The 26751-nt window shown below is 39.5% G+C and overlaps 1 protein-coding gene across 4 annotated transcripts in view; it reads left to right on the top strand.

Moving 5' to 3' along the window:
• NHS (NHS actin remodeling regulator) overlaps positions 1-26751 on the top strand; it is a 350209-nt gene that overhangs the window by 290155 nt on the left and 33303 nt on the right. For all 4 annotated transcript variants that reach the window (XM_057717997.1, XM_057717998.1, XM_057717996.1 and 1 more), the window contains 2 exons: positions 373-525; positions 13813-13946. In XM_057717997.1, coding sequence (XP_057573980.1) covers positions 373-525; positions 13813-13946 — 287 coding nt within the window. The remainder of the gene's footprint in view (positions 1-372; positions 526-13812; positions 13947-26751) is intronic.

Genomic DNA, 26751 nt, shown 5'->3' with positions numbered 1-26751 from the left:
CAGAAGACTGGAGCCAGGGCAAGCTTTTCCACTCATTCCTGAGGCTCTTCTCACCTTCTTGGAAGGCAGGACCTCACCCCACCCTGAAGCATGGCTGGCCAGGGGCTTGTCAAGGCTGGTAGCGGGCAGATGGTTGGTGTCCCAGGGTTCTCCTGTCCCTTGGCTTGGGGGCAAAGGTTGTCCTATCTGTACTGTAAACTTCAAACCTTTCTCCAGCCTTAAGCACGTCCCTCTTGTGAGTGCAGCAGTCTGGGTTTCTACTCCACTCCACCCAGGCTTCCACCCCTGTCCCCCTCGCCACCCCAGGGTCTGCCAAATGCACAACTGAAAGCTTCTGATACATAATACCCTGTTTCCCTCTTTGTCTTGTAGCTGTCTCCAACCTGGACATCGAAAGCAAGCTGAGCGTGTACTACCGCGCACCGTGGCACCAGCAGAGAAATATCTTCCTCCCGGCCACCAGGCCGCCCTGTGTGGAGGAGCTGCACCGCCACGCCCGGCAGAGCCTGCAAGCCCTGCGCAGAGGTGACTGATCTCGGGCTTGGGGGCTTTTCGGGGAGGGAACTTGGAGCTTGTCCCATCACCTCCCCTTCTTATAGCAAGTACTTTGAAATGCTCCCTTTTCTACCCTGAAATGAAATTCATGGGTAATATAACCTGCCAATTGATACAATTAAAAATAGCTTTATGGCCTAAATATGATAATAAAAAGAATTTAAAAGGAAAATTAGTTATAATAATAATATTTACAATATACAAATGCCCAAGCACGGCTGCACTAGAAGACATAATGAAGAAGTCAGATGTTTGTGCCTATCAAAAGTAGGTTTGGATTAAGTAAAGACAGTCAGAAGTCATTCTGTACAAATAGTACAGAGAAATGAAAGAGTCAAGGGGCAGGAGGACACAACCATAGAAACTGGTGCATTCAGCACATATTAAACATGAGCCAAAAAAAAAAGCCCTCTGGATTATAATTAAAAGAGAATTAGGTTTGACTCAGAAGTAGGTTCCAGGCTTTTCCCTTACAAGACATTCTGTGGGACCTGGGGCACTGTTTCATTGATCAGGACTGTCCTATGCATTGTAGGATGGCTGTCATCCTTGGCTCCAGCGCAAGCATCTAACAACCAGAACCTTCCCCAGGGCGGGGTTCTTCTGCTCCTGTTAAGAACCAGGGTTCTGGTCCATGCTACAGCAGAGCACATGGAGGCCTAGAGAGGTCAGGTCACTTGCTGAGGGTCACACGCAGCAGGTTTGGTACAGTGCCAGGACCCAGACCCAGGCCTCCGGACCCCCAGCCAGAAATCCTTACCTCCACACCATACACTGTGTCCTAGGGGAATAAATATTTCTACTTCTGTCACAGTCCGAAGAAAGCCAGAGATAGGCACACAGCAGTCAAAGTAGAAGATACAGCCTTTTCTTCTACTGGTTACTTTTCAGTGCCTGAAAGCCACCCTAATTAGGACAAGGAGGTTAAAAACTGGCATCATCCTTTTAGAGTCCCCTCCATTGGTGTCAGAAGTTGGCATGCTAGCTTTTTTGGCCTTTAGATTTTTGCTGTGGAGACATACGAGGTCTGTATACTTAGTGTCTTTGTTCCAAATTCCCTACGCTCCTTTAAGGAATAGTATTTTGTGAGACTATTAAAATTCAAATAAAACATTTTAATGTCACTATCAAGATGGAGAAATGACAAATGTTGTTTTCAGCTTTTTAATTCCTCAAGTGTATCACTTCTCCCTTTTGCCCATCCCTTGTCTTTTTCCCCTTTAATGAAAGAGCTAACATACTAATAACCGTAATGCAATTGTTTCAAAAAATTCCCCTTGTTTATTAGTAGCAGATACTGTGACCCTTATAATGAATAGTGACAATCAGTATCCTCTTGACCTCTCTCTGGCGTTCTTACTATTCACTTCGATTTTATATTTGGCTGAAAAGTTCCTTACCAAATTTTTAGTGCCAGCCACCTTCCAGAAAGCTTCCTTAACACTTACTGTTCCTATGCAGCCTGGGTTGGGCACCCTTCCCATAACAGCCTGTGCATCCTCCCATCATACCACTTATAAGCTTATATCATAACTAACCACTATGGGCCTGTCTTCTGTCATTAATCCGTGAGCAACTCAACGACAAGGATGATCTCTTATGAATTTTTTTACTGTTTTTTTTTGGGGGGGTGGGGGTGGAGGGGGCTGCACCACGCAGCTTGTGGGATCTTAGTGCCCCAACCAGGGATCGCATCCTGGTCCTCGTCAGTGAGCACGTGGAGTCCTAACCACTGGACCGTCAGGGAATTCCCATACATTGTTTTTATTCAAAGCATTTATAGCATGACCCTGACATAATAGTAGGTTCCTCAGTGAATGTTTGTGCAACTGAATCAAATTCCCCAGAAAACTGGTTGAGCACTGAGGGCAGAGAATGATGACAGAGGAGTCTGAGCATTCTCACTAAATACTTTCTCTGATCCCATCATTAGAGAGCTTGAGTAACGTTAGCCCTTTAGACATAATTATTTTTATCCCTTTATTATTATTCATAAATCATCTCTGATTAGATTTTTCCAGATTCAACCAGATAACATTAAGCTGCTCGTAAGCTATCACATTTCACTGTGTTGTCAGGTTTGGACTTAATGGCAGAACTAAGGAACAGCAAGTGCCAATATCAATTTTCTCAGAACTTCCTCCTGGGGGCTGAGAGAGGGATATGGGGCCTCCTGGGGTTTGAAAGGACGATGGAGGAGCTGCATCTTGCCCTCCACAGACAGGCTTGCTTTGTGGTTGTCTCAATAGCAAATCTTGGGTGTAGTAGTTTTAATAGCACTGCAGAGAGCCATAAACAGGAATTATAGGCATCATAGAATTAAAAACATGCAGTGTAGAATTAAAATTAGAGGGACTTTTTTTAACCTTGTCCAAGAAACAGTAGCTTAGTAGTGCATTCATACCACTTCTGCCATCTGGCGGCCATGACTAATACTGACCTCTCAGACAAGGCCTTGCTCACAGATGCGCTTCCCTGTCGGGTCTGTGTTTAGGCAGCTGGACTATCCTGGCTTCCAGCAGGAGGGAGTGGATAATGAAGCACAGGTCAGCTAGGCAGCGCCGTGCTCCTTTTGAAGATGGGCCTATAAGGAGGGAGCTGGGGGACTGCGATCAGAACCGAGAAACTGGCTGCCTTTCAAGATCTGCTCTATAGCCAAGGGCCAGGCATTATGCTAAACCTAGGATTCGGACAGCAATAGTATGTAGTCCTTGCCCACAAGGAATTCCTGGTCTAGTGAGGGATATGGGCAGGTAACCAGGTAATTTCAACACAGTGATATGGGGTCTCAGAGGAAAGGCACTAATCATGCCATGGAGCTTCAGGGAAGGCTCCTCAGAGGAGGCAGCACCTTAATGAATTTCAAGTTATTTAGAATCTGATTCCTCTCTTTTTTTTTCCTCTTAGCAGTTCTTTATGCTCAGAGCTAGTAATGGCTTGCAGTGATGCCAGTGTTTATGTTTGTAAGATGGGGAGAGAGAGATTACCAAGAGGCTATAAAGAGAGATTTATGTTTTATATTTCCTTTCCTTTCAAGTTTCAGGGCTGGGGTCTAAATTTCACTGGTCTAAGGGAATAAGGACCAAGAGTCTACTTCAGTTTCAGGCTCTAGTTGACAAATGTTCTCCCCACACCACCACCAGAAAGAAGTGTTAGGAGCCATTAATTTACCTGCGTACTCCTGGCCTGGGGCAAAAGAAAGAGATGTACTTTAGAAAGAGGAGGAGGGGAGAAACTGAATGGGAAATTGAGTTGATATCGCCCGGCAGACTCCTCCTTTCCTTCTACCTTTCCCTAACCAGTGACACCCTATCTTTTACTCTTCATTATAAAATTAAGAATATAAAAGCTTTTCCTTGCACTGCCCATTTAGAAAAGCCCACTGCTTCCTTGCAAAGAAAAATGAGGGTGGCACTGGAGGTGGGTACTTTAACATGGAAGACGTTTATCTGAAAAAGACTTCTTGGAAGGGAGATCAAGGTGGCAGAGTAGAAGGACATGGAGCTCCCCCCCCCCGCCCCCCACACACACAAATACATAAATTTAGCTACATCTGGAACATTTCTCACAGAATACCAGTTGAAAGCTGTCAAAAGATCTCATACAACCAAAGCTGCAAGAAAGATCCCCACATAACTAGGTAGAACTAAAGGAGAGAAAAAAAAGGGAATCAGGATGGGACCTGCACCCTGGAAGGGAGCTGTGAAACAGGGTTCCCTCACCCTAGGAACCTCCTTCGCTGGCTGGGAGGTCCACCAAGACAGGGGAGTTACAGGCGCCTGGACTTTGCAAGAGAGGAGTGTGCCCAGGCTGACTTGCTGCCAAGCAAGATAGAGAGGGACCAGCACTGATGGCTACCATGTTGCAACACTTCCCAGCCCAAGATGCATGCCTGCTGATATGCACAGTGGCTGGGTGCTGAAACTCAGGCTTCAGCAGACAGACATGGGGAGAGGACTTGATTTGGCTACGCAGAGACATCCTGAAGAGCCTGGAGTGTGGGCTACAATTGGGGATGCATACAGGACAGGGCATGGGTCTGTCAAAGGAGCCACGTTATCAACACATGAAGAGCCAGGGGTGGGTCCACCACAGATGCTTCATTGTCAGTGTGCTCACAGTGGGGTTCAGCTCCAGCCACGCAGGACTTTGGGAGCACACAGGTACTGGGGCTGAGGTCAGAGCCAGTTAGCGATCCCACCACAGGGCATGGCTTCGGCAGGCTTTGGGAGCTCGTGCTTTGTGAACATGCACACACCGAAGGCAAGGCTGACGCCTGAGCCAATCATCAGTGCTTCTACAGCCAAGACGGGTCTTGAGGCAGCACCAGCAGCAGATTTTGTGGGCATGCACACAGGGTGGCAGGAGGCCTCACAGAATCACAGGTCCCAGTGGACAGCTCCTGGGGAGGAACATAGAGCAGCTGCCAGATGGAGTGCTCCGGTCCCACCTACCTCACACTGCAGCTGAGAACCAGATCTCAGGGCTTCTACTCCAACAACTGGGGAGCATAGCCTGCCGGACAGGGCTGTGACAACCACAGAGCAAAGAGGAGGCACCACCCAACATACAGTGCAGCCTTTGGGCAGTGCAACACCAAACACACACCCCGCCCCCCCCCGCCCCCCCAATGAAGCGGGGATAACGGCCAACACATGCTGAGGAAAGATGCGGCTGGCATCCATGCCAAATGCACCCCTCACACCAAAAATACTGGACTCAAGACAGTCTACACTGGGACACTCCCACATAAAAACAGCCCTTCAAGACCACAGTAGATAACTATTTCTCCTAAATTCACGGAGTTAGAGAAATATAAGTAAAATGAAAAAGCAGAGGAACTACTCCCAATTAAAAAGAATAAGAGAAATCCCCTGAGAGAACAATGAACCCTCGCCAATCTACCAGTTCAAAAAGGGGGTGATAAAAATGCTAAGGAACCTAAGAAAGACTATTGATGGAAATGCAGATCACCATAACAAGGAACCATTCAACAGAAACCATAAAGACGAGCCAATCAAAATTAGACAACTCAATTGCTGAGGTAAAAACTGAGCTAAAGAAAATAAACAGCAGACTAAATAAGTCTAAACAGCAGAATAAATAAGTCATCTGGAAGATAAAATAACACAAACCACCCAATCAGAACAGCAGAGAAAAAGACAGGTGATAAAAAAAGGAAAGCAACATATGAGATCCATGGGATAATACAAAGCATGCCAACCTACACGTAATAGGGATTCCAGAAGAAGAAGAAAGAGTAAAAGGGATCCAAAATGTACTTGAAGAAATTGTGTCTGAAAACTTCCCAAACCTAAACAAGGAAACAGATATCCAGCTACAGGAATCACAGAGGGTCCCAAACAAGATGAACCCAAACAGATCCACAGCAAGATATATAATTAAAATGGCAAAAGTGAAAGGTAAAGAGAGGATTCTAAAGGAAGCAAGACAAAAACAGTCATTTACAAGGGAATATCATAAGGCTATCAGCTAATTTCTCTACAGAAACTTTGCAGGCCAGAAGGGAGTGGCAAGGTATAGTCAGAGTTCTGAAAGGAAAAAACCTGCAACCTAGGATACTCTACCCAGCAAGATTATCATTTAGAACAGAAGGAGAGAGAAAGACTTTCTTAGATGAGCAAAAACTAAAAGAATACAGCAATACTCATGAAAAGATGTTCAACATCGCTAATTATTAGAGAAATACAAATCAAAACTACATTGAGCTATCACCTCACACCAGTTGGAATGGCTATCATCAAAAAACCCACAAACAATAAATGCTGGAGAGGGTGTGGAGAAAAGGGAACCCTCCTACACTGTTGGTGGGATTGTAAATTGGTACAGCCACTATGGAGTATGGAGATTACCATATGATTCTACGATCCCACTCCTGGCCATATATCTGGAGAAAAATGTCCAAAAGGATACATGCACCCCAATGCTCACTGCAATACTGTTTACAGTAGCCAAGACATGCAAGCAACCTAAATGTCTATCAACAGAGGAATGGATAAAGAAGATGTGGTACATATATACAATGGAATATTACTCCGCCATTAAAAAGAATGAAATAATGCCATCTGCAGCAACATGGATGGACCTAGAGATTGTCATACTGAGTGAAGTAACTCAGAGAAAGTGAGATATCGTATAATATTGCTTATATGCAGAATCTTTAGAGAACAAGCTTATGGTTATGAGGGGGAAGTAGAGGAAGGGATAGTAAGGGAGCTGGGGATTGACATGTACACACTGCTATATTTAAAATGGATAACCAACAAGGACCTACTGTATAGCACAGGGAACTCTGCTCAATGTTATGTAACAACCTAAATGGGAAAAGAATTTGAAAAAGAATAAATACATGTTTATGTATAACTAAATCAACTTGCTGTACACCTGAAATTAACAACATTGTTAATCAACTATACTCCAATATAAAATAAAAAGTTAAAAAAAAAGAATACAGCAATACTAAACCTGTCCTAAAAGAAATATTGAAAGGTCTTCTCTAAATAGAAAAGAAGCAAGAATCTATACGAAAGGAAAAATCACAACAGGAAAGGCAAATATATAGAAGGATTAAAGATCACTTAAGTAAGCCTGTACATAAATTTAAAAATAATAAAAAAATCTGTGAAAGCAATTATAACTATAAGGAACAGCAAAAGGATAAACATGAAAATGAAAAAGAGGACATCAAAATCACAATGTGGGGGAGGGGAGTAAGAAAATGTAATGTTTTTTTAGAATGTGTGTAAGCTTACATGACTATCAGTCTAAAGCAAGTAGATATAGTTATGGTTTAACATACTTGAAAACGAGGGTAACCACAAATCAAAAACATACAATGGTCTCACAAAAACCAACAAGAAAGGAACTCAAGGATACTATAAAAGGAAAAACAAAAAGAAGGAACAAAGAAGAAATACAAAATCAACTGGAAAACAAGGTTTAAAACGGCAATAAATATATACTTAATAGTTACTTTACTTTAAATGTCAATAGACTAAATGCTCTGATAAAAAGACAAAGAGTGACATACTGGATAATAAAACAAGAGCCTACAATCTGCTGCCTACAAGAGACCCACTTTAGGGTAAAAGACATGCACAGATTGAAAGTGAGGGGATGGAAAAAGATATTTCATGCACATGGAAATGACAAGAAAGTGAGGGTAGCAATACTCATATCAGACAAAACAGACTTTAAAACAAAGGCCAAAAAAATAAAATAAAATAAAACAAAGGCCATGAATAAAGACAAAGAAGGACACTATATTAATGATAAGAGGATCAATACAAGAAGAGGATATTACACTCATTAACATATATGCACACAATATAGGAGCACCTAAATACATAAAACAAATACTAACTGACATAAAAGGAGAAACTGATGGGAATACAATAATAGTAGGAGATTTTAACACCCCGCTGACATCAATGGACAGATCTTCCAGACAGAAAATCAATAAGGCAACAGAGACTCTAAATGACACATTAAAACAGTTAAACTTAATTGATATCTACAGGACACTACATCCAAGAAAACCAGAATACACATTCCTTTCAAGCACACATGGAACATTCTCTAGGACATACCACATACTAAGACACAAAACAAGCCTCAACAAATTTGAAAGGACAGAAATATCTTTACTTTTAAAGTACCTCAAGCATCTTCTCTGACTACAATGGCATGAAACTAGAAATCAACCACAGAAAGAAAAATGAGAAAAAAAATGATTACATAGAGACTAAACAACATGCTACTAAAAAAAAAAAATGGGTCAACAATGAAATCAAAGAGGAAATTAAAAAATACCTCAAGACAAGGGAAGATTAAAACATAACCATCCAAAATCTATGGGATGCAGAAAAAGCAGTCCTGAGAGAGAAGCTCATAGCAATACAGGCCTTCCACAAAAAATAAGAAAAATCTCAAACAACCTAACCCGCCACCTAAAAGAATTAGAAAAAGAACATACAAAACCTAAAGTCAGCAGAAAGAAGGAAATAATAAAGATCAGAGAGGAAATAAATAAAATAGAGATTAAAAATAATAAAAAAGTCAATAAAACCAAGAGCTGTTTTTTTGAAAGGGTAAACAAAATTGATGAACCTCTAGCCAGGCTCACCAAGAACAAAAGAGAGAAGACCCAAATAAGCAAAATAAGAAATGAAAGAGAAATAACAACTAATATTGCAGAAATACAAAAAATCTTAAGAAAATACTATGAACAGCTATATGCTAACAAAATAGACAACCTAGAAGAAACTGACAAGTTTCTAGAAACATACAGCCACCAAAACTGAATCAAGAGGAAACATATTTGAACAGATTGATCACTAGAAGTAAAATACAATCTGTAATAAACAAACAAACAAAAACAAAACAAACAAAAAAACTCCCTGCAAACCAAAGTCTAGGACCAGATGGCTTCACTGGGGAATTCTACCAAACATACAAAGAACTCATACCTATCTTTCTCCAACTGTTCCAAAAGACTGAAGAGGAGGGAACACTCCCAAAATCATTTCATGAAACCACCATCACCTGGATACCAAAACCAGACAAAGACACTACAAAAGAAAATTACAGGTCAGTATCTTTGATGAATATAGATGCAAAAATCCCCAACAAAATATTAGCAAACCGAATCCAACAACATGTAAAAAAGATCATATACCATGATCAAGTTGGATTCATTCCAAGGTCCTGAGGGCAGTTCAACATACACAGATCAATCAATGTGATATATATACCGTATTAACAAAAGACAAAAACATGATCATCTCAATAGATGCAGAAAAAGCATTCAATAAAATTCAACATCCATTCATGATAAAAAAAAAAACTCTCATCAAATGGGTATAGAGGGAACATTTCTCAACATAATAAAATCCATTTACAACAAACCCACAGCCAATATAATACTCAACAGTGAAAAGCTGAAAGCCTTCCCACTAAATTCTGGAACAAGACAAGGATGCCCACTCTCACCACTTCTATTCAACATAGTATTGGAAGTCCTAGCAACAACAATCAGACAAGAAAAATAAATAGAAAGTATCCAAACTGGAAGAGAAGAGATAAAATTGTCGTATGCAGACATGATACTCTATATAGAAAACCCTAAAGACTCCACACAAAAACTATTAGAATAAATGAATTCAGCAGTAGCAGGATACAAGATCAATATACAGAAATCTGTTGCATTTCTTTACACTAACAATGAAATATCAGAAAGTAAAAAAAAAGTTCCGTTTAAAGTTGTGTAAAGAAATAAAATACCTAGGAAAAAAACCTAAGCAATGAGGTGAAAGACCTATACGCTGAGAACTATAAAACACTGATAAAGGAAACCGAAGATGATCAAAGAAACAGAAAGCTATCCCATGCTCTTGGATTGGAAGAATTAATATTGTTAAAACAGTCATAACTACTCAAAGCAATCTACAGATTTCATACAATCTCTATCAAATCACCCATGGCATTTTTCACAGAGCTACAGCACATAATCCTAAAATTTATAAGGAACTAAAGAAAGCAAGAATTGCCAAGCAATTCTGAGGAAAAAGAACAAAGCTAAAGGCATAACCCTCCCAGACTTCAGACAATGCTACAAAGCTACAGTAATCAAAACAGCATGGTATTGGCACAAAAACAGACATATAGATCAAAAGAAAAGAGAGCCCAGAAATAAACCCACACACCTACAGTCAATTAATCTTCAACAAAGGAGGCAAGAATATACAATGGAGAAAAGATAGTCCCTTCACCAGTGGTACTGGGAAAGCTGGACAGCCTCATGTAAATTAATGAAGTTAGAACACAGCCTCACACCTTATGCAACAATAAACCTAAAATGGCTTAAAGACAAACATAAGATGTGACACCATAAAACTCCTAGAAGAGAACACAAGCAAAACATTATCGGACATAAATCATAGTAATGTTTTCTTAGATCAGTCTCCCAAGGTAAGAGAAATAAAAGCAAAAATAGATAAATGGAACCTAGTCAAAATTATAGGCTTTTTCACATCAAAGGAAATCATAAAAAAAATGAAAAGACAACCTACAGACTTGGAAAAAATATTTGCAAACAATGAGACCTACAAGGGCTTAATTTCCAAAATATACAGACATCTCATATAACTCAATATCAAAAAAAACAAACAACCCAATCAAAAAATGGGCAGAAGACCTAAATAGGCATTTCTCCAAAGAAGACAGACAGATGGCCGACAGGCACATGAAAAGATGCTCAGCATCGCTAGTTATTAGAGAAATGCAAATCAAAACTACAAGGAGGTATCACCACACACTGGTCAGAATGGCCATCATCAAAAAGTCTACAAATAATAAATGCTGGAGAGGGTGTGGAGAAAAGGGAACCCTCCTACACTGTTGGTGGGAATGTAAATTGGTGCAGCCACTATGGAGAACAATATGGAGGTTCCTTAAAAAAAAATAAAAATAGAGTTACCATGTGATCTAGTAATCCCACTCCTGGGCATATACCTGGACAAGACTATAATTCAAAAGGATACATGCACTGCTATGTTCATTGCAGCACTATTCTCAATAGCCAACACATAGAAGCAATCTAAGAGTCCATCAGTAGATGAATGGATAAAGAAGATGTAGTATATATACAGTGGAATATTACTCAGTAATAAAAAAAGAATGAAATATTGCCATTTGCAGCAACATGGATGGACCTAGAGATTATCATATCAAGTAAGTCAGACAAGGACAAATGTTATATATTTGTATACATGGAATCTAAAAAAAATACAAATCCATTCATTTACCAGACAGAAACAGACTCACAGACATAGAAAACAAACTTACCAAAGGGGAAAGGGGAGGTGGAGGGATAAATTAGGAGTATGGGATTAACAGATATGCAACACTATGTATAAAATAAACAAAAAGGATTTACTGTATAGCACAGGGAACTATATTCAATATCTTATAATAACCTAAAATAGAAAAGAATCTGAAGCGGCATGCCTGAAACTAACCCAATATTGTAAATCAACTATACAGTTAAATATTTTTTTAAAGTCTTTTTAATGAACAATGGCTATGGAGGCAGTTTAGCAAAGACCACCTACGTGGGGATGAGGACTTTTCTCTGGTTGTGAATGGGAGTCAACATTTGTCTAAAGAATCCCAAGCAAAGGAAGATGAGAAATACTGCCACATTTTCCCGACACAAAGTCACAGTAGGGCAGGGAGGCCCACAGACAGGCCAGTCAGACATGGACAGAAATCAGAAGGTTCAAGAGTGCTCAGGTACTAGATTAGAGTGCAGCACACTGAATATAGCAAAGAGGAAAGGGGCCAGCATTAGAGAGGCCAGTGTAAACAGGCAACAGGACACAGAGAAGGACCTAACAGCAAGGGCACAGTGAGGGCACTGACTACACAGCCCACTGGAAAGGTAGGGCTTTAGAGTGCATTCTGCTGTTACAAAAGTAGACCTTAATGAAAGCACTAGTTTGTTCTTCCTTTCAGTCATTCCACGAACATTTATTGAGAACCCACTGTATCACAGGCACAGCAGGGCACTGTGATGGAAAGCTGATTGTAATCTCTCTTGTTCAGGGGCAGACTTCTATAAAAGAGGCAGACATATAGGAAGATCTTGATTTTTATCAATACAATGACAGAGATGAAATGGGCACTGGGCACTACAGGGCCTTTAGAGAAAGGGCATCTGACAACACCTGAGAGGGTCAGTGTAGTTAGCTGTTTCCTAACATGGGCAAAAGAGTTACTGTCTTATGAGTAGCCACATATTTTATATTCTATATTATCAATGCCCAGAGAATTAGAATGTGATCAAATGTAATTAAAATCAAATAGTATCAAATCCAACAGTCTTGCTCTGATGAGCGAGGTGCGTTTGGACTTTCTAGAGCTTACAGGTCAAGGAGTGGTAAAGAGCAGGGCCCTGGGGCCAAGTGTGTACCACTGACCACTTGGCAGTGACTTAGCCTCCCTGGTCTGTTTAGGCATCTGCACAAGAGGGACACTATCAGTGCCTACTTCATGCAGTTGTCAAGATAGTGCACCTCAAAGCTTTTGCAAAGCATCTTCAATGCATGGCAATTGCTCAATAACTATTGGGCATCATCATTATTATTGTAGACGTGCTAAGTAACGGCAATTTTAAACAACAGAAGACATATTAAGACATCTGCTGCACAAATTTGTCCCTTGGTCATATTGGGTGGGGGTCTCGAGATTTCAGGCCCTAGGCATGAGTGTGGGCTGGGCTTTGGCAGGCAGGGCAGCCTTTGATGTGGCCAGTATGTTAGGTACGGTGTGCTTTGGGGCTCACTGGGACACCGAGAAAGCTAAACTGTGCTCTTGATATCTCAGTGATTCTTGTTACGCAGTCAGGACCACTTGATTCCACACATGGAAATTTCTTATTTTTTTCTCAGAAGTAGCTTTATTCCTAAATCAGACAACAGTCACCACTGGGATTTCTCTACTTTTTTAGGAACCCAGGATTTGAAAGCCATCTGAGTGTCGTGGGTGACAGGGCTTAGATGGGTGCAATGGTGTGCTGGTCACAGGCTCTGTTTTTAAAAAATGTAAGAAAGAAATAAATGAATAAGGCCCTGATGTGTAGGACTCACCAGTTTCTGTGATATAAATACTCCTACCATAGCCTATTTCAAGCTACCAACAGTTTAAAAACTGGCTCTCAAAATTCCTGAGCACATAGCAATCTGTGCCCCTGAGCACATAGCAATCTGTGCCCCTGAGCCAATGTGAGCTGGCTCCATCACCCACTAGATGGCTGTGAGCATCTGTCCCTACGACTCCCTGGAAGGCTCTGGTGTGTCTGTGCCTATGGTCCATTCCAGGACTGATGTCAGCAGGTCTTGCACCATCGTTCTAGATTTTTTTCTTTTCTTTTTTTTTTTTTTTTTTTGCTCATGTTGTTTTGAAACAAGGCACGATGAGAAATATACATCTTTTTCCAAAGTCAGAGTGAACCATCTTGTACAATGACTATGAGATGAACCCACTGTAATGTAGGTATCCAACTTCATATGAAGTGAAACTTTAGTTCAGAACCATTCTGAAAAGCTTATTTGGTATACAAATGAGCTAGGTAGCAAAAACTCACTTTTTTCCAGCTTTTTGCTTATCCTCCCAAGGGGGAAAGAGAAATTGAAAATGCCAAGTATGTTTCTGTATCATTGCTTTTTCTGCCCCCAGAACACCGGAGCCGGAGCGATCGCCGGGAGCAGAGAGCTGCTGCACCCCTCTCCATAGCAGCTCCTCCACTGCCCGCCTACCCCCCAGCTCACAGCCAGAGGCGGCGCGAAGTTAAGGACCGGCACTTCTTAACGGTGAGCTTGGTGGCCAGGTGGCAGCCCTGTACCTGCTCAGCAGGAGGTATAAGTGGGTCTTGGGAGTCAGTTTCCCTCCTCCTACAGAAGGAGACTGGGCTGCCTAAGAGAGCTAATCATAGGCATTTGAAAACTGAATTTTTCCCCTTTCATGTCTGAAAGGAATGTCTCTTTTTTTGGAATAGAGTGGGGATACAGTTTTTTGGGTTTTGGTGTTTTTTTGTTTTTTTTTTAATTAATTGGCTACACAATGCATTAAAGCAATAATAGTTAGGAACTCTAAAATCAGGGAAATTAAGAGTATAGGATCAACAGATACCCACCACTATATATAAGAAAGATAAACAACAAAGACTACGTAGCACGGGGAACTCTATTCAATATTTTGTAATAACCTATAATGGAAGAGAATCTGAAGAAAAAAAATATGTCAAGCTGAATCAATGTGCTGTATACCTGAAACTAACATAATATTGTAAATCAACTATACTTCAGTAAAAAATAAAGTAAATAAAATAAAATCAGGGGAAAAATTGCTTCAAATCCTAATTCTTTTGCATACAAGCTAAAAGATTTAGGGCAGGTTACTTACCCTTCTTTGCCCTCAGTTCCCTCATCTGTAATATGGGGATATTAATAGTACCTAGCTTATAGGGTTTGAAGGTTAAATGAGATAAGGCATGGAAAGAACTTAACATAATGCCTGACAGAGTAAGACCTCAATAAATGTTAACTGCTGCACACTACTGTTACTACTAGTCAGGCGATAGCATGGCTGACTTGGTAGGGTGAACTGAGAAAGAACCTACATGATGTGAAAAATTACCATTTGAAGATAAATCATCTCATAATTTCATGCTTCCCCCATTCTATAAGGGAGGGTGTTCTTCTGAGTAACCAGTTACCAGAGTGATGTCATCACCACTCATGATGTCAGCCTTGCCTGGGTGGGTGTGGCTGTAACTCAGCTCAAGCCTCCAAGTATGGATCAGAGATGATGAAGCTGACAATACCTGGAAACACCATTGCCCCCAGGTGTGCCTTCTGAGGCCTCAGTGGAGACAGGTGAGCACTTTGTGCCTCTGAGTAGGGCATCACTAAGGTGAGGGACTACGGTTTCTGTGACCAAATCGGCCCACACAACCTGCCTGAATGGCTGGACCCCTGCTCCCTTGTCATTGCCAGTTTGAGGCCCTAAAACTAAAGAAGTTACAACAGTGTAGGTAAGAGTTGAGGTTTTTATTTGAAATTAAGGTTGTATGTATGATTTTAAACCCTGTACCCATATGGCTTTTATAATATGCAAATTAGATGCAAAAATATTTGGGTCACATGATGCCAGACACCCAGCTGAGAACAGATTTCATCTAAATGACTCTCATGATATATCCAAATAAAACAGTAAGTGATATTGAAACAGTACATAGACATTTTTCCTACTTGTGGCTGGACAGTAGGCTTCACGTCCTTAGGCTCATCAGGTGTCTACTACATGCCAGGTCAAACTCACCGCACTGCTGCAGTGCAGCCCAAGGATAAAATAGGAAGGTAAGAGCCTCTTAGGGCTTTCCAGGCCTTTATATACAGCAGTTACAATATGCTAGTGATTTGTCATAAAAGCCCCCGCTCGACAAAGTTCCTATTAAGCTCAAATCTGCTTGCTGAAGCATTTGCTTTTAATGAGGCATTTTCTGCATAAAAATGCTAAAAATATTTTTCCCATTCATTATAACATGTTTTGTGGCTCATTAAGTTGGTTTTCTAGAGCGGGGGGAGGCAGGGAGAGAAGAATGTTAAGCATTTACAGAAATGGCATAAAAATATTACCCTTTGTCTTAATCTGCATAAATTTTAATAATGTCTAAACACCAAAGTAAGACTATAGGGAAAAGCTTAAAATAATGAATAGCAACAAGGGTGCTTAATTTTCTCAACAAACATTAATAAGAGGTCATACTTATACAAACCAGAAAATTTACCCATCTCGATAATATTTAGTATTTCTAAGTAATTTGGGGAAATTTTAATGGTTTCATTAATTTGATTGAGTTTGGGTCACCAAAGTCATTGGAAGATTTTCCATTCAAGTTGAATCCCTCAGACCTGGAACTGACTCAGACTAGAACACAGTTTTATACATTAAGCTTACAAGGGCTGTATATTGGTGCAAGAGAAAAGGCTGTAGGTATAGGGATAGAAAATCTGTAGCCAAATTGCTAGACAGACATTTTCATAAACAGCAACTCTTCTTTCATTTATGAAACTTTAGTTAAGCCATTTTTTCCCTTTAAAAAAGCATTCATAGTGAGATTCTGATATTCAATTGTCCACAGTTCTACAAGCTGTTATACTGTATTTTGGTCATTAAAGGCATGGACTGTGAAGCCAGACTGTCTAGAATTGAAGACCAGCTCTACCATTTACAGACTATGTGACCCTGGACAAGTTAATCTTTTCAGTGTCTTGGGGATAATAAGAGATAGTACCTCCTAACTTTGAAGGAAGGATTGAATGTGTTAATACATGTAAACAGTACCTGAAGCATAATAAACTCTTAATATGTATTAGACATCATCATCATCATTATTATGATTAGGGAATCAAGTCCCTGAGCTATCAGTGATATAGTGATAAGACCATGGGTCTAAGTAGGTTTAGGATTTAAATCCCAGCTCTGTAAGCTGAAAATTCAAGGGGTGTCTCCTAATTAAAGCCCATACAGAAGTCCTCCCTCGTCAAGGGTGGCAAAGGAGATGATTTCAGGCCCAGATGGTTTCACAGAGGAATTCTACTAAACCTTTAAAGTCCAGATAATCCCAATGCTCTATAAGTTGTTTCAGCACATTGAAAATTAAGAACTTCCCCATTTCTTTTATGAACCTTTTCTGAAGGTTTGATACCTAAACCTGATAAAGACAGGAGTGGAGGAAGGGAGAGAGAGAAGAAGGAAGGAAGAAAGGAAGGACAGACCAATATGAACTCGTGATTATAGATGCAGAAATACTAAATTAAATGTGACCAAACAGAATACAATATCATTTTAAGAAATTAATATACCATGACTAAATGGGATTTATTCCAGGAATGGAAGGTTGGTTCAATATTAGGAAATCTGTTAGTATCATATACTATATTAATAGATCTAAGAGGGGAAAATCCATATGACTACTTCCATAGATGCTGGAAAAGCCTTAAATAAATTTCAAGACCTATTCTTTACAACAAAACTTGAGAAAATAGGAATTGAGTGGTACTTCATTAACAGGATAAAATATATATGCCTTAGTCCTAAAGCCAGTATCTTACTTAATGGGGACACATTAGCAGCATTTCCATTAAAATCAGAAACAAGGCAAGGATAATCACTATCTGCTACTAATTAGCATTATATTAGAGAGATTAATCAATGCAGTTAGACAAAATAAATCAATTACAGGCATAAGAATTGGTAAAGAAGAAGTAAACCTGTATCTAGTTGCAGATGATGTGATACTATATCAGGAAAATTCTAGAGAATCAATGATAAAACTAATTTAAACAATAAAAGAATTCAGTAAAGTAACAGGATATAAACACACAAAAATCAATACCCTTCATTTATGCAAATGATAGACAATTAGAAGACCTAGTGCTATAGAAAACTCCATTTATAGCAGTAACAAAGAAGATTAAATACTTAGAAATTAATTTATCACAAATGTGCAAAACCTATATTAGAAAAACTTGAAAGCATTCCTAAACAACACAAAATTAGACTTTCTCAAATTGAAGGATGTTCCTTGCTCTTGGATAGAATGATTTAGCACTATAAACAGTCAGTTCTAAGTTAATTTATAAATTTAACACAATCCCAATAAAAATTACCAATAAGCCTTTTCAAAAATGGAGTTAGACCCATTGATACTAAAGTTCTTGTGGAGAAATAAACATACAAGAATAGCCAAAGGGAATTTGGGCCAAGATGGCACAGTAGAAAGACCCTGAGCTCACCCCCTCTCACAAGCACACCAAAACCACAACTATCTGCAGAACAACCACCTATGAAAAAGACCAAAACCTACCAGAAAAGATCTTTAACAACTAAAGACATAAAGAAGGAACCACAACAAGATGGGTAGGAGGGGCAGACTTGTGATATAATCAAGTCCCATACCCCCAGGTGAGAGACCCACAAACTGGAGAATAATTATATTGCAGGGGTTCTCCCACAGGAAAGTTCTGAGCCCCACATCAGGCTCCCCAGCCCAGGGGTCCTGCAATGCTCTGGGAAGACAAGCCCCCAGAGCATTTGGCATTGAAGGCCAGTGGGGTTTAATTTCAGGAGTCCCAAAGGGCTGCAGAAAATAGAGACTTCACTCTTTAAGGGCACACACAAAAGCTCATGCATACTAGGAGCCAGGGCAAAAGCAGTAATGTTATAGGAGCCAGGGCCAGAAGTACCTGCTGGACTTGAAGATTCTCCTGAAGAGGTGGGGGCCAGCTGTGGCTCACCCTGGGGACATAGACACTGGCAGTAGCCATATTTGGGAGCTTGTTCTACCCCATGGAAGCCAATGCTGGTGGGTGCCATTAGCTTATTAGCACCAAGACCTGGCCCCACCCAACTGCCTGTAGGCACCAGTGCTGGGACACCTCAGGCCACACAGCTAACTGGGTGGGGACACAGCCCCACCCATCAGTAGACAGGCTTCCTAAAGACTTCCTGAGCACACAGTCACCTCTAGACACATCTCTAGCCATGGCCCTGCCCACCAGAGGACCAAGACCCAGCTCTGCCTGCCAGTGGGCAGGCACTGGCCCTGCCCTCCAGGAAGCCTGCACTAGCCTCTAGACCAGCCTCACCCACCAGGGGGCAGAAACCAGATGCCAGAAAACCACAATCCCACAGCCTGTGGACCCAGCCAGCCAAAAGCAGGCCAGACCCAACCCTGAGACAAGCTGGGCCCCAGCCCTGCCAATTAGCAGGCCAACACAAGTTTTGGGACACCTCAAACCTCATACCCAACTGTGTCAGGAACTGCCCCACTCACCCACCCATCAGCGATCTGACACCAGATCTAGGATTCCTGGGCCCTGCAGCCAGACTCCAGGACCAGGCTCTGCCTGCCAGTAGTCCAGCACTAACCCCAGGACCTAGCTTCACCCACCACTGGCGGGGGCAATAGCCCCTGAGTCTTCTGGACCCTGACTCTGCCCACCAGTGAGCAAGCACTAGCCACAGGGCCCTCTGGAGTACTGCTGTCAGCCGCTTCATGACCAGGCCCCACCAATCAACAGCCAGCAGCATCCACACAAGGCAAGGCCTGGCAACCAATTGGACTAGGGGCCGACCAAGTCTATCAGACCACCCATAGTTAGCCCACCACAACAGAAGGACCCACGCAGACTCTTAGGGGGAATCCCTAGAGCATATAGCTTGGGTGACAAGAGGGGAGTGTGCTGCAGGGACACATAGGACCTCTCCTACAGGAGGCCACTTCTCCAAAGTTGAGCAACATAACTAACCTACTACATACATAAAAATACCAATAGCAATTTAGACAAAATAAGGCTGCAGAGGAACATGTTCCAGGTGAAGGAACAAGATAACCCCCAGAAGAATTAAGTGGAGATAGGCATTCTACCCGAGAAAGAGTTCAGAGTGATGATCATAAAAATGATTACAGAACTCAGGAGAAGAATGGATGCACAAGTTAGAAGTTTTCAACAAAGAGTTAGAAAATATAAAGAACAATGAAACAGAGATGAAGAATACAATAACTGAAATGAAAAATACACTAGAAGGAATCAATAGTAGACTGATATTAAGGAATGGATCAGTGAGCTGGAAGACAGAGTAATGGAAATCATTGCCCCTGAACAGAAAAAGGAAAAAAGAATGAAAAGAAATGAGGACCGTTTAAGAGACCTCTGGGACAACATCAAGCATTCACATTAAATTTCAGAAGGAGGGACTTCCCTTGTGGTCCAGTGGTAAAGAATCTGCCTTCCAATGCAGGGGACATGGGTTCGATCCCACATGCTGTGGGGCAACTAAACCTGCATGCCACAACTACTGAGCCCGCATGCCTCAACTAGAGAGCCCGTGTGCCACAAAACTACAGAGCCCATGTGCTCTGGAGCCCACACACCACAACTAAAGAGCCCACACACTCTGGAACCTGCACGCCACAACTAGAGAAGAGAAAAACCCACATACCACAACTAGAGAGATGCCTGCACACTGCAGTGAAGAGCCCACACACCACAATGAAAGATCTTGCATGCCACAATGAAGATCCTGTGTACCACAACTAAGACCCGATGTAGCTCAAAATTTTTTTTAATTTTTAAATAATAATAAATTCCAGAAGGAGAAGAGAAAGGAGCTGAAAACATATTTGAAAACCTAATAGCTGAAAACTTCCCTAACCTGGGAAAGGGAACAGTCACCTAAGTCTAGGAAGCACAGAGTCCCATACAGTAGAACCCAAAGAGGAACACACTAAGACACATTGTAATTAAAATGACAAAAATTAAAGATAAAGAGAGAATATTAAAAGGAGCAAGGGAAAAGCAACAAGTAACATACAAGGGAACTTCCATAAGGCTCTCAGCTGATTTTTCAGCAAAAGCTCTGCAGGCCAGGAGGGAGAGGCACAATATACTCAAAGTGATGAAACAGAAAAACCTACAGCCAAGAATACTCTACCCAGCAAGGCTCTCTTTCATATTTGATGGAGAGATCAAATGCTTTACAGACAAGCTAAAAGAGTTCAGCGCCACCAAACCAGCTGTACAACAAATGTTTAAGGAACTTCTCTAGGCAAAAAAAGAAAGAAACAAGAAAATTACAAAATGAAAAAGCTCACCAGTAAAGGCAAACATAAAGTAAAGGTAGGAAATCATCCATGGACAAAGCTAGTAGGGAAGTTAAAAGACAAAAGTAGTAAAATCATCTATATCCACAATATGCAGTTAAGGGATACAAAAATTAATTACATATAAAATATACCAAAAATAGTAATTGTAGGAATTCCCTGGTGGTCCAGTGTTTAGGACTCTGCACTTCCAATGCAGGGGACATTGACTCAATCCCTGGTCAGTGAACTAAGATCCCACAAGCCTTGCAGCCAAAAAAAAAAATTGTAATCATGAGGGGAGGAGAATACAAATGCAGGGTTTTAAAAATGTATTTGAAATTAAAAATCTGTAATAGATACACACACAGAAAAAGGAATCCAAACATAACACTAAAGATAGTCATCAAGTCACAGGGGAAGAGAGCAAAAGAAGAAGAAAGGGGAAAAAAGACCAATAAAAACAAATCCAAAACAATTAACAAAATGGCAATAAGAACATATATATCAATAATTACCTTAAACATAAATGGACTAAATTTTCCAACCAAAAGACACAGAGTGGCTGAATGAATACAAAAACAAGACCCATATATATGCTACCAACAAGAGACTCACTGCAGATCTAGAGACACACACAGACTAAAAGTTAAGGAATGTGAAAAGGTATTCCATGCAAGTGGAAATCAAAAGAAAGCATAGCAATAAGTATATCAGACAAAAAGGACTTTAAAATAAAGACTGTTACAAGAGACAAAAAAGGACACTACATAATGATCAAGGGATCAATCCAAGAAGATCTAACAATTGTAAATACATATGCACCCAACATAGGAGCACCTAAATATATAAAGCAAATAAATATGTACAGACATAAAAGGAGAAACACAAGGATAGTAGGGGACTTTAAAGCCCCACTCACATCAGTGGATAGATCAGCCAGACAGAAAATCAATAAGGAAACTGGCCTTAAATGACATGTTAAACCAGACAAACTTAATTGATATATAGAACATTCCATCCATAAACAGCAGAATACATACTCTTTTCAACATTCTCCAGGATAGATCACATGCTAGGCCACAAAACAAGCCTTAGTAAATTTAAGAAAACTGAAATCATATCAAACATCTTTTCTGACAACAATGCTATGAGACTAGAAATCAACTACAAGAAAAAAAACTGCAAAAAACACAAACACATGGAAGCTAAATGATATGCTACTAAACAACCAATGGCTAACTAAAGAAATCAAAGAGGAAATAAATACCTATAGACAAATGACAACAAAAACACAATGATCCAAAACCTAAGGGATGAAGCAAAAGCAATTCTAAGAGGGAAATTTATAGCAATACAGTCTTACCTCAGGAAACAAGTAAAATCTCAAATAAACAAGCTAACCTTACACTTAAAGCAACTAGAGAAAGAAGAACAAACAAAACCTAAAGTTTGTAGAAGGAAAGAAATCATAAACATCAGGGCAGAAATAAATGAAATAGACTATAAAAACAATAGAAAAGATCAATGAAACTAAAGGCTGGTTCTCTGAAAAGATAAACAAAACTGATAAACCTTTAGCCAGACTCATCAAGAAAAAATGGGAGAGGGCCCATATCAATAAAATCAGAAATAAAAAGTTACAATTGACACCATAGAAATGCAAAGGATCATAGGAGCCTACTATGAACAACTATATGCTAATAAAATGGACAACCTAGAAGAAATGAATAAACTCTTAGAAAGGTACATTCTCCCAAGACTGAACCAGAAAAGAATAGAAAATATGACAGACCAATTACCAGTAATGAAATTGAATCAGCAATTTAAAAACTCCCAAAAAACAAAAGTCCAGGACCAGATGCCTTCACAGGTGAATTCTACCAAACATTTAGAGAAGAGTTAAGACCTATTCTTCTCAAACTATTCCAAAAAACTGCAAAGGAAGGAACAATTCCCAACTCATTCTATGAGGCCAGCATCACTCTGATACCAAAACCAGACAAAGATATCATGAAAAAAGAAGATTACAGGCCAATATCTCTGATGAACATAGATGCAAAAAGTCTCAATAAAATGTTAGCAAACCGAATCCAACAATACATTAAAAGGATCACACACCATGATCAAGTGGGATTTATCCCAGGGATGCAAGGATATTTCAATATCTGCAAATCAATCAATGTGACACACTACATTAACAAATTGAAGAATAAAAACCATATGATCATCCCAATAGATGCAGAAAAATCTTCTGATAATGGTCAACATCCATTTATGATAAAAAAAAAAAACTCTCCAGAAAGTGGGCATACATGACATGACAAAGCCACAGCTAACATCATACTCAATGGTGAAAAGCTGAAAGCTTTTCCTCTAAGATAAGGAACAAGACAAGGATGTTCACTCTCACCACTTTTATTCAACATAGTTTTGGCAATCCTAGCCACAGCAATCAGACAAGAAAAAGAAATAAAAGGAATCCAAATTGGAAAGGAAGAAGTAAAACTGTCACTGTTTGCAGATGACATGATACTATACATAGAAAATCCTAAAGATGCCACCAGAAAAGTACTAGAGCTCATCAATGAATTCAGTACAAAATTGAAATACAGAAACCTGTTGCATTTCTATATACTAGTAATGAACTACCAGAAAGAGAAATTAAGGAAACAATCCCACTTACCATTGCATCATAAAGAATAAAATACCTAGGAATAAACCTACCTAAGGAGGTAAAAGACCTATACTTGGAAAACTATAAGACACTGATGACAGAAATTGAAGACAACACAAACAGATGGAAAGATATACCATGTTCTTAGATTGGAAGAATATTGTTAAAATGACCATACTACCCAAGGCAATCTATAGATTCAATGCAATCCCTATCAAAATACCAATGGCATTTTTCAAAAAACTAGAACAAATAATTTTAAAATTCGTATGGAAACACAAAAGACCCTGGATAGTCAAAACAATCTTGAGAAAGAAGAACAGAGCTGGAGGAATCATGCTCCCAGATTTCAGACTATACTACAAGGCTATCGTCGTCAAAACAATACAGTACTGGCACAAAAACAGACACATAGATCAATGGCACACAATAGAGAGCCCAGAAATAAACCCACACACTTATGATCAGTTACTCCACGACAAAGGAGGCAAAAATATACAATGGAGAAAAGATAGTCTCTTCAGTAAATGGTGCTGAGAAACCTGGACAGCTACACGTAAAAGAATGAAATTAGAACATTCTCTAACACCATATACAAAAATAAACTCAAAATGGATTCAAGATATAAATGTAAGACCAGATACTGTAAAACTCCTAGAGGAAAACACAGGCAGAACACTCCTTGATATAAATCACAGCAATGTATTTTTCTGTCTCCTAAAGCAAACAAAAGCAAAAATAAACAATTGGGACCTAATTAAACTTAAAAGTTTTTGTACAGCATAGGAAACAATCAACAAAATGAAAAGATAACCTACTGAATGGGAAAAGATATTTGCAAATGATATGACCAATAAGGGGTTAATATCCAACAAATATAAATAGCTCATAAAACTCAACATCAAAAACCAAACATGATTAACAAATGGGCAGAAAACCTTAATAGATATTCTTCCAAGAGGAAATGCAGATGGCCAACAAGCACATGAAAAGATGCTCAATATCTCTAATTATTAGAGAAATGCAAATCAAAACTACAAGGAAGTATTACCTCAAACCAATCAGAATGTTATCATCAAAAAGTCTACAAATAATAAATGCAGGACAGGGTGTGGAGAAAAGGGAACCCTCAAATACTGTTAGTGGGAATGTAGACTGGTGCAGCCTCTGTGGAAAACAGTATGGAGATTTCTCTAAAAACTAAAAATAGAACTACCATATGACCCAGCAATTCCACTCCTGGGTATATATCCAAAAAAACCCCTCAAAAACACTAATTCAAAAAGATGCACACACCCCACTGTTCATAGCAGTATTATTTACTATTGCCAAGATATGGAAACAACCAAAGTGTCATCAACAGATGAATGGATAAAGAAGATGTGGTGTACATATATATATGTAGAATGGAATACTACTCAGCCATAAAAAAGAATGAAAATTTGCCATTTGAAGCAACATGGACAGACTTAGAAGGCACTGTGCTAAGTGAAATAAGTCAGAGAAAGACAAATACTATATGATATCACTTATATGTGGAATGTAAAAAATATTAATACAACAAACTAGTGAATAAAACATAAAAAGAAGCAGACTCAAAGATAGATCAAACTAGTGGTTACCATGGTGAGAGGGAAGGGGGAGGGGTAATATAGAGGTGGGCGGAAAATAAGGTTATTATGGGATTATATGAAATCATGTATGTGAAACTTTTGAAAATTATAAAGCACTATAGAATTTAAAGACTCATTCAATTTAAAAAATAGTCTATTAAATTTAAAAAAAGAATAAGCAATTATATTCCAATAAAGAGCTTAAAAAAAAAAAGAATAGCCAGGAAAACACTGAAAAAGGCAACCTATAAGAGGGGACTAGCCATAAGAGATATTAAAAGATCTTGAAGGCCTTTATAATTACAACTGTGTGGTACTGACACAAATATACCAGCAGAATAGAATACAAAGTCCAGAAAGGGATTCAAGTATATATGGAAACATCTGATAAAAGTGGTATCTCTAAACACTAAGGCAGAAAGATGGAGAGTTGTTTTTTGGGTTTGTTTGTTTTAACGATGCTGGAACAACTGGGTAGCCACTTGTTGAAGAAAAATAATTTTATCAATTTCTCAACCTTGACACTATTGACTTTTGAGTCAGATCATTTTCTGTTGTGGGAGGCTGTCCTGTGCACTGCAGGATGTTTAGCAGCATCCTTGGCCTCTACCCACTAGATGTCAGGAGCATTCTTCCCCCTAGTTTTGACAACCCAGAATGTCTCCACACACTGTTACATGTCCCCTGGGGGGACAAAATCGCCCCTGGTTGAGAACCACTTAATTAGAGCCATACTTCACATCATATTCAAGATTGAACCTCAAAGGAATCAGAGACCTAAACATAAAAAAAAAAAAAAGGCAACCATACAAGTGCTAGAAGAAAATAGGGGTGAATTATTCTTTGACCTCAGTCTAGGAAAAAGCTAACTCTGGCTCAAAATAGAGGCAATAAAAGAGAATATTGATAAATTTGAACATTAAGTATTTTTGCATGCTCAAACACCATAAACAAAGTCAAATGACAACCGAATTCTGGCAGAAAATATGTGCAACATATATGACAGAAAAAAGAACTAATATCACTAATAGATAAATATCTCTTACAAAACTGAGAGACAAAGAATGGAGAAAAAACCTGGTAGAAAAAATAGGGGGAAAGCCCTGAACAGACAATCCAAAAAAAAACATTAAAATGTTTCTTAAACTAAGGGAAAATTGTTCAAACCCTCTCATGAGTAGAGAAATGCAAACACCACAGATACCATTTATCACCTATTAGATTAGGAAAAATTAAACAATATGACAACATATTCCATTGGTGAAACTGGGGGAAAACAGGTACTCGCATACATTGCTGGTGGAAATGCAAACTTTTTGGACAACCTATCTGGAAGGGAATTTGGCAATCTAACAAAACTACATACGCACTCGCTTTTTTGCCCTAGCAATCCCACTAAACCTTCACCTCCAATAATACAAAAAGGTTATTCATTGCAGTGTTGTTTATAATTACAAGATATTGGAAATAACCAAGGTGCCTATACACAGATGGATGTATTTAAGAAGTATTTATCCATTAGTGATATTAGCGCTTTTTATGTGGTTATGCACATGTAGTGATGGAATAAACTACAGCACATCCACATAATGGAATACTATGCAGCTGTTTAAAAAATGAGGAAGATTTTTACAAGCTAATAAGTATTCCAGGACATACTCTTAAATGACAAAGGT

This window comes from Hippopotamus amphibius, chromosome X, assembly GCF_030028045.1.
Source record: "Hippopotamus amphibius kiboko isolate mHipAmp2 chromosome X, mHipAmp2.hap2, whole genome shotgun sequence".
Lineage (NCBI taxonomy): Eukaryota > Metazoa > Chordata > Mammalia > Artiodactyla > Hippopotamidae > Hippopotamus > Hippopotamus amphibius.
Note: the sequence above shows the minus strand (reverse complement) of the source record. Positions and strands in the feature narration are given on the sequence as shown.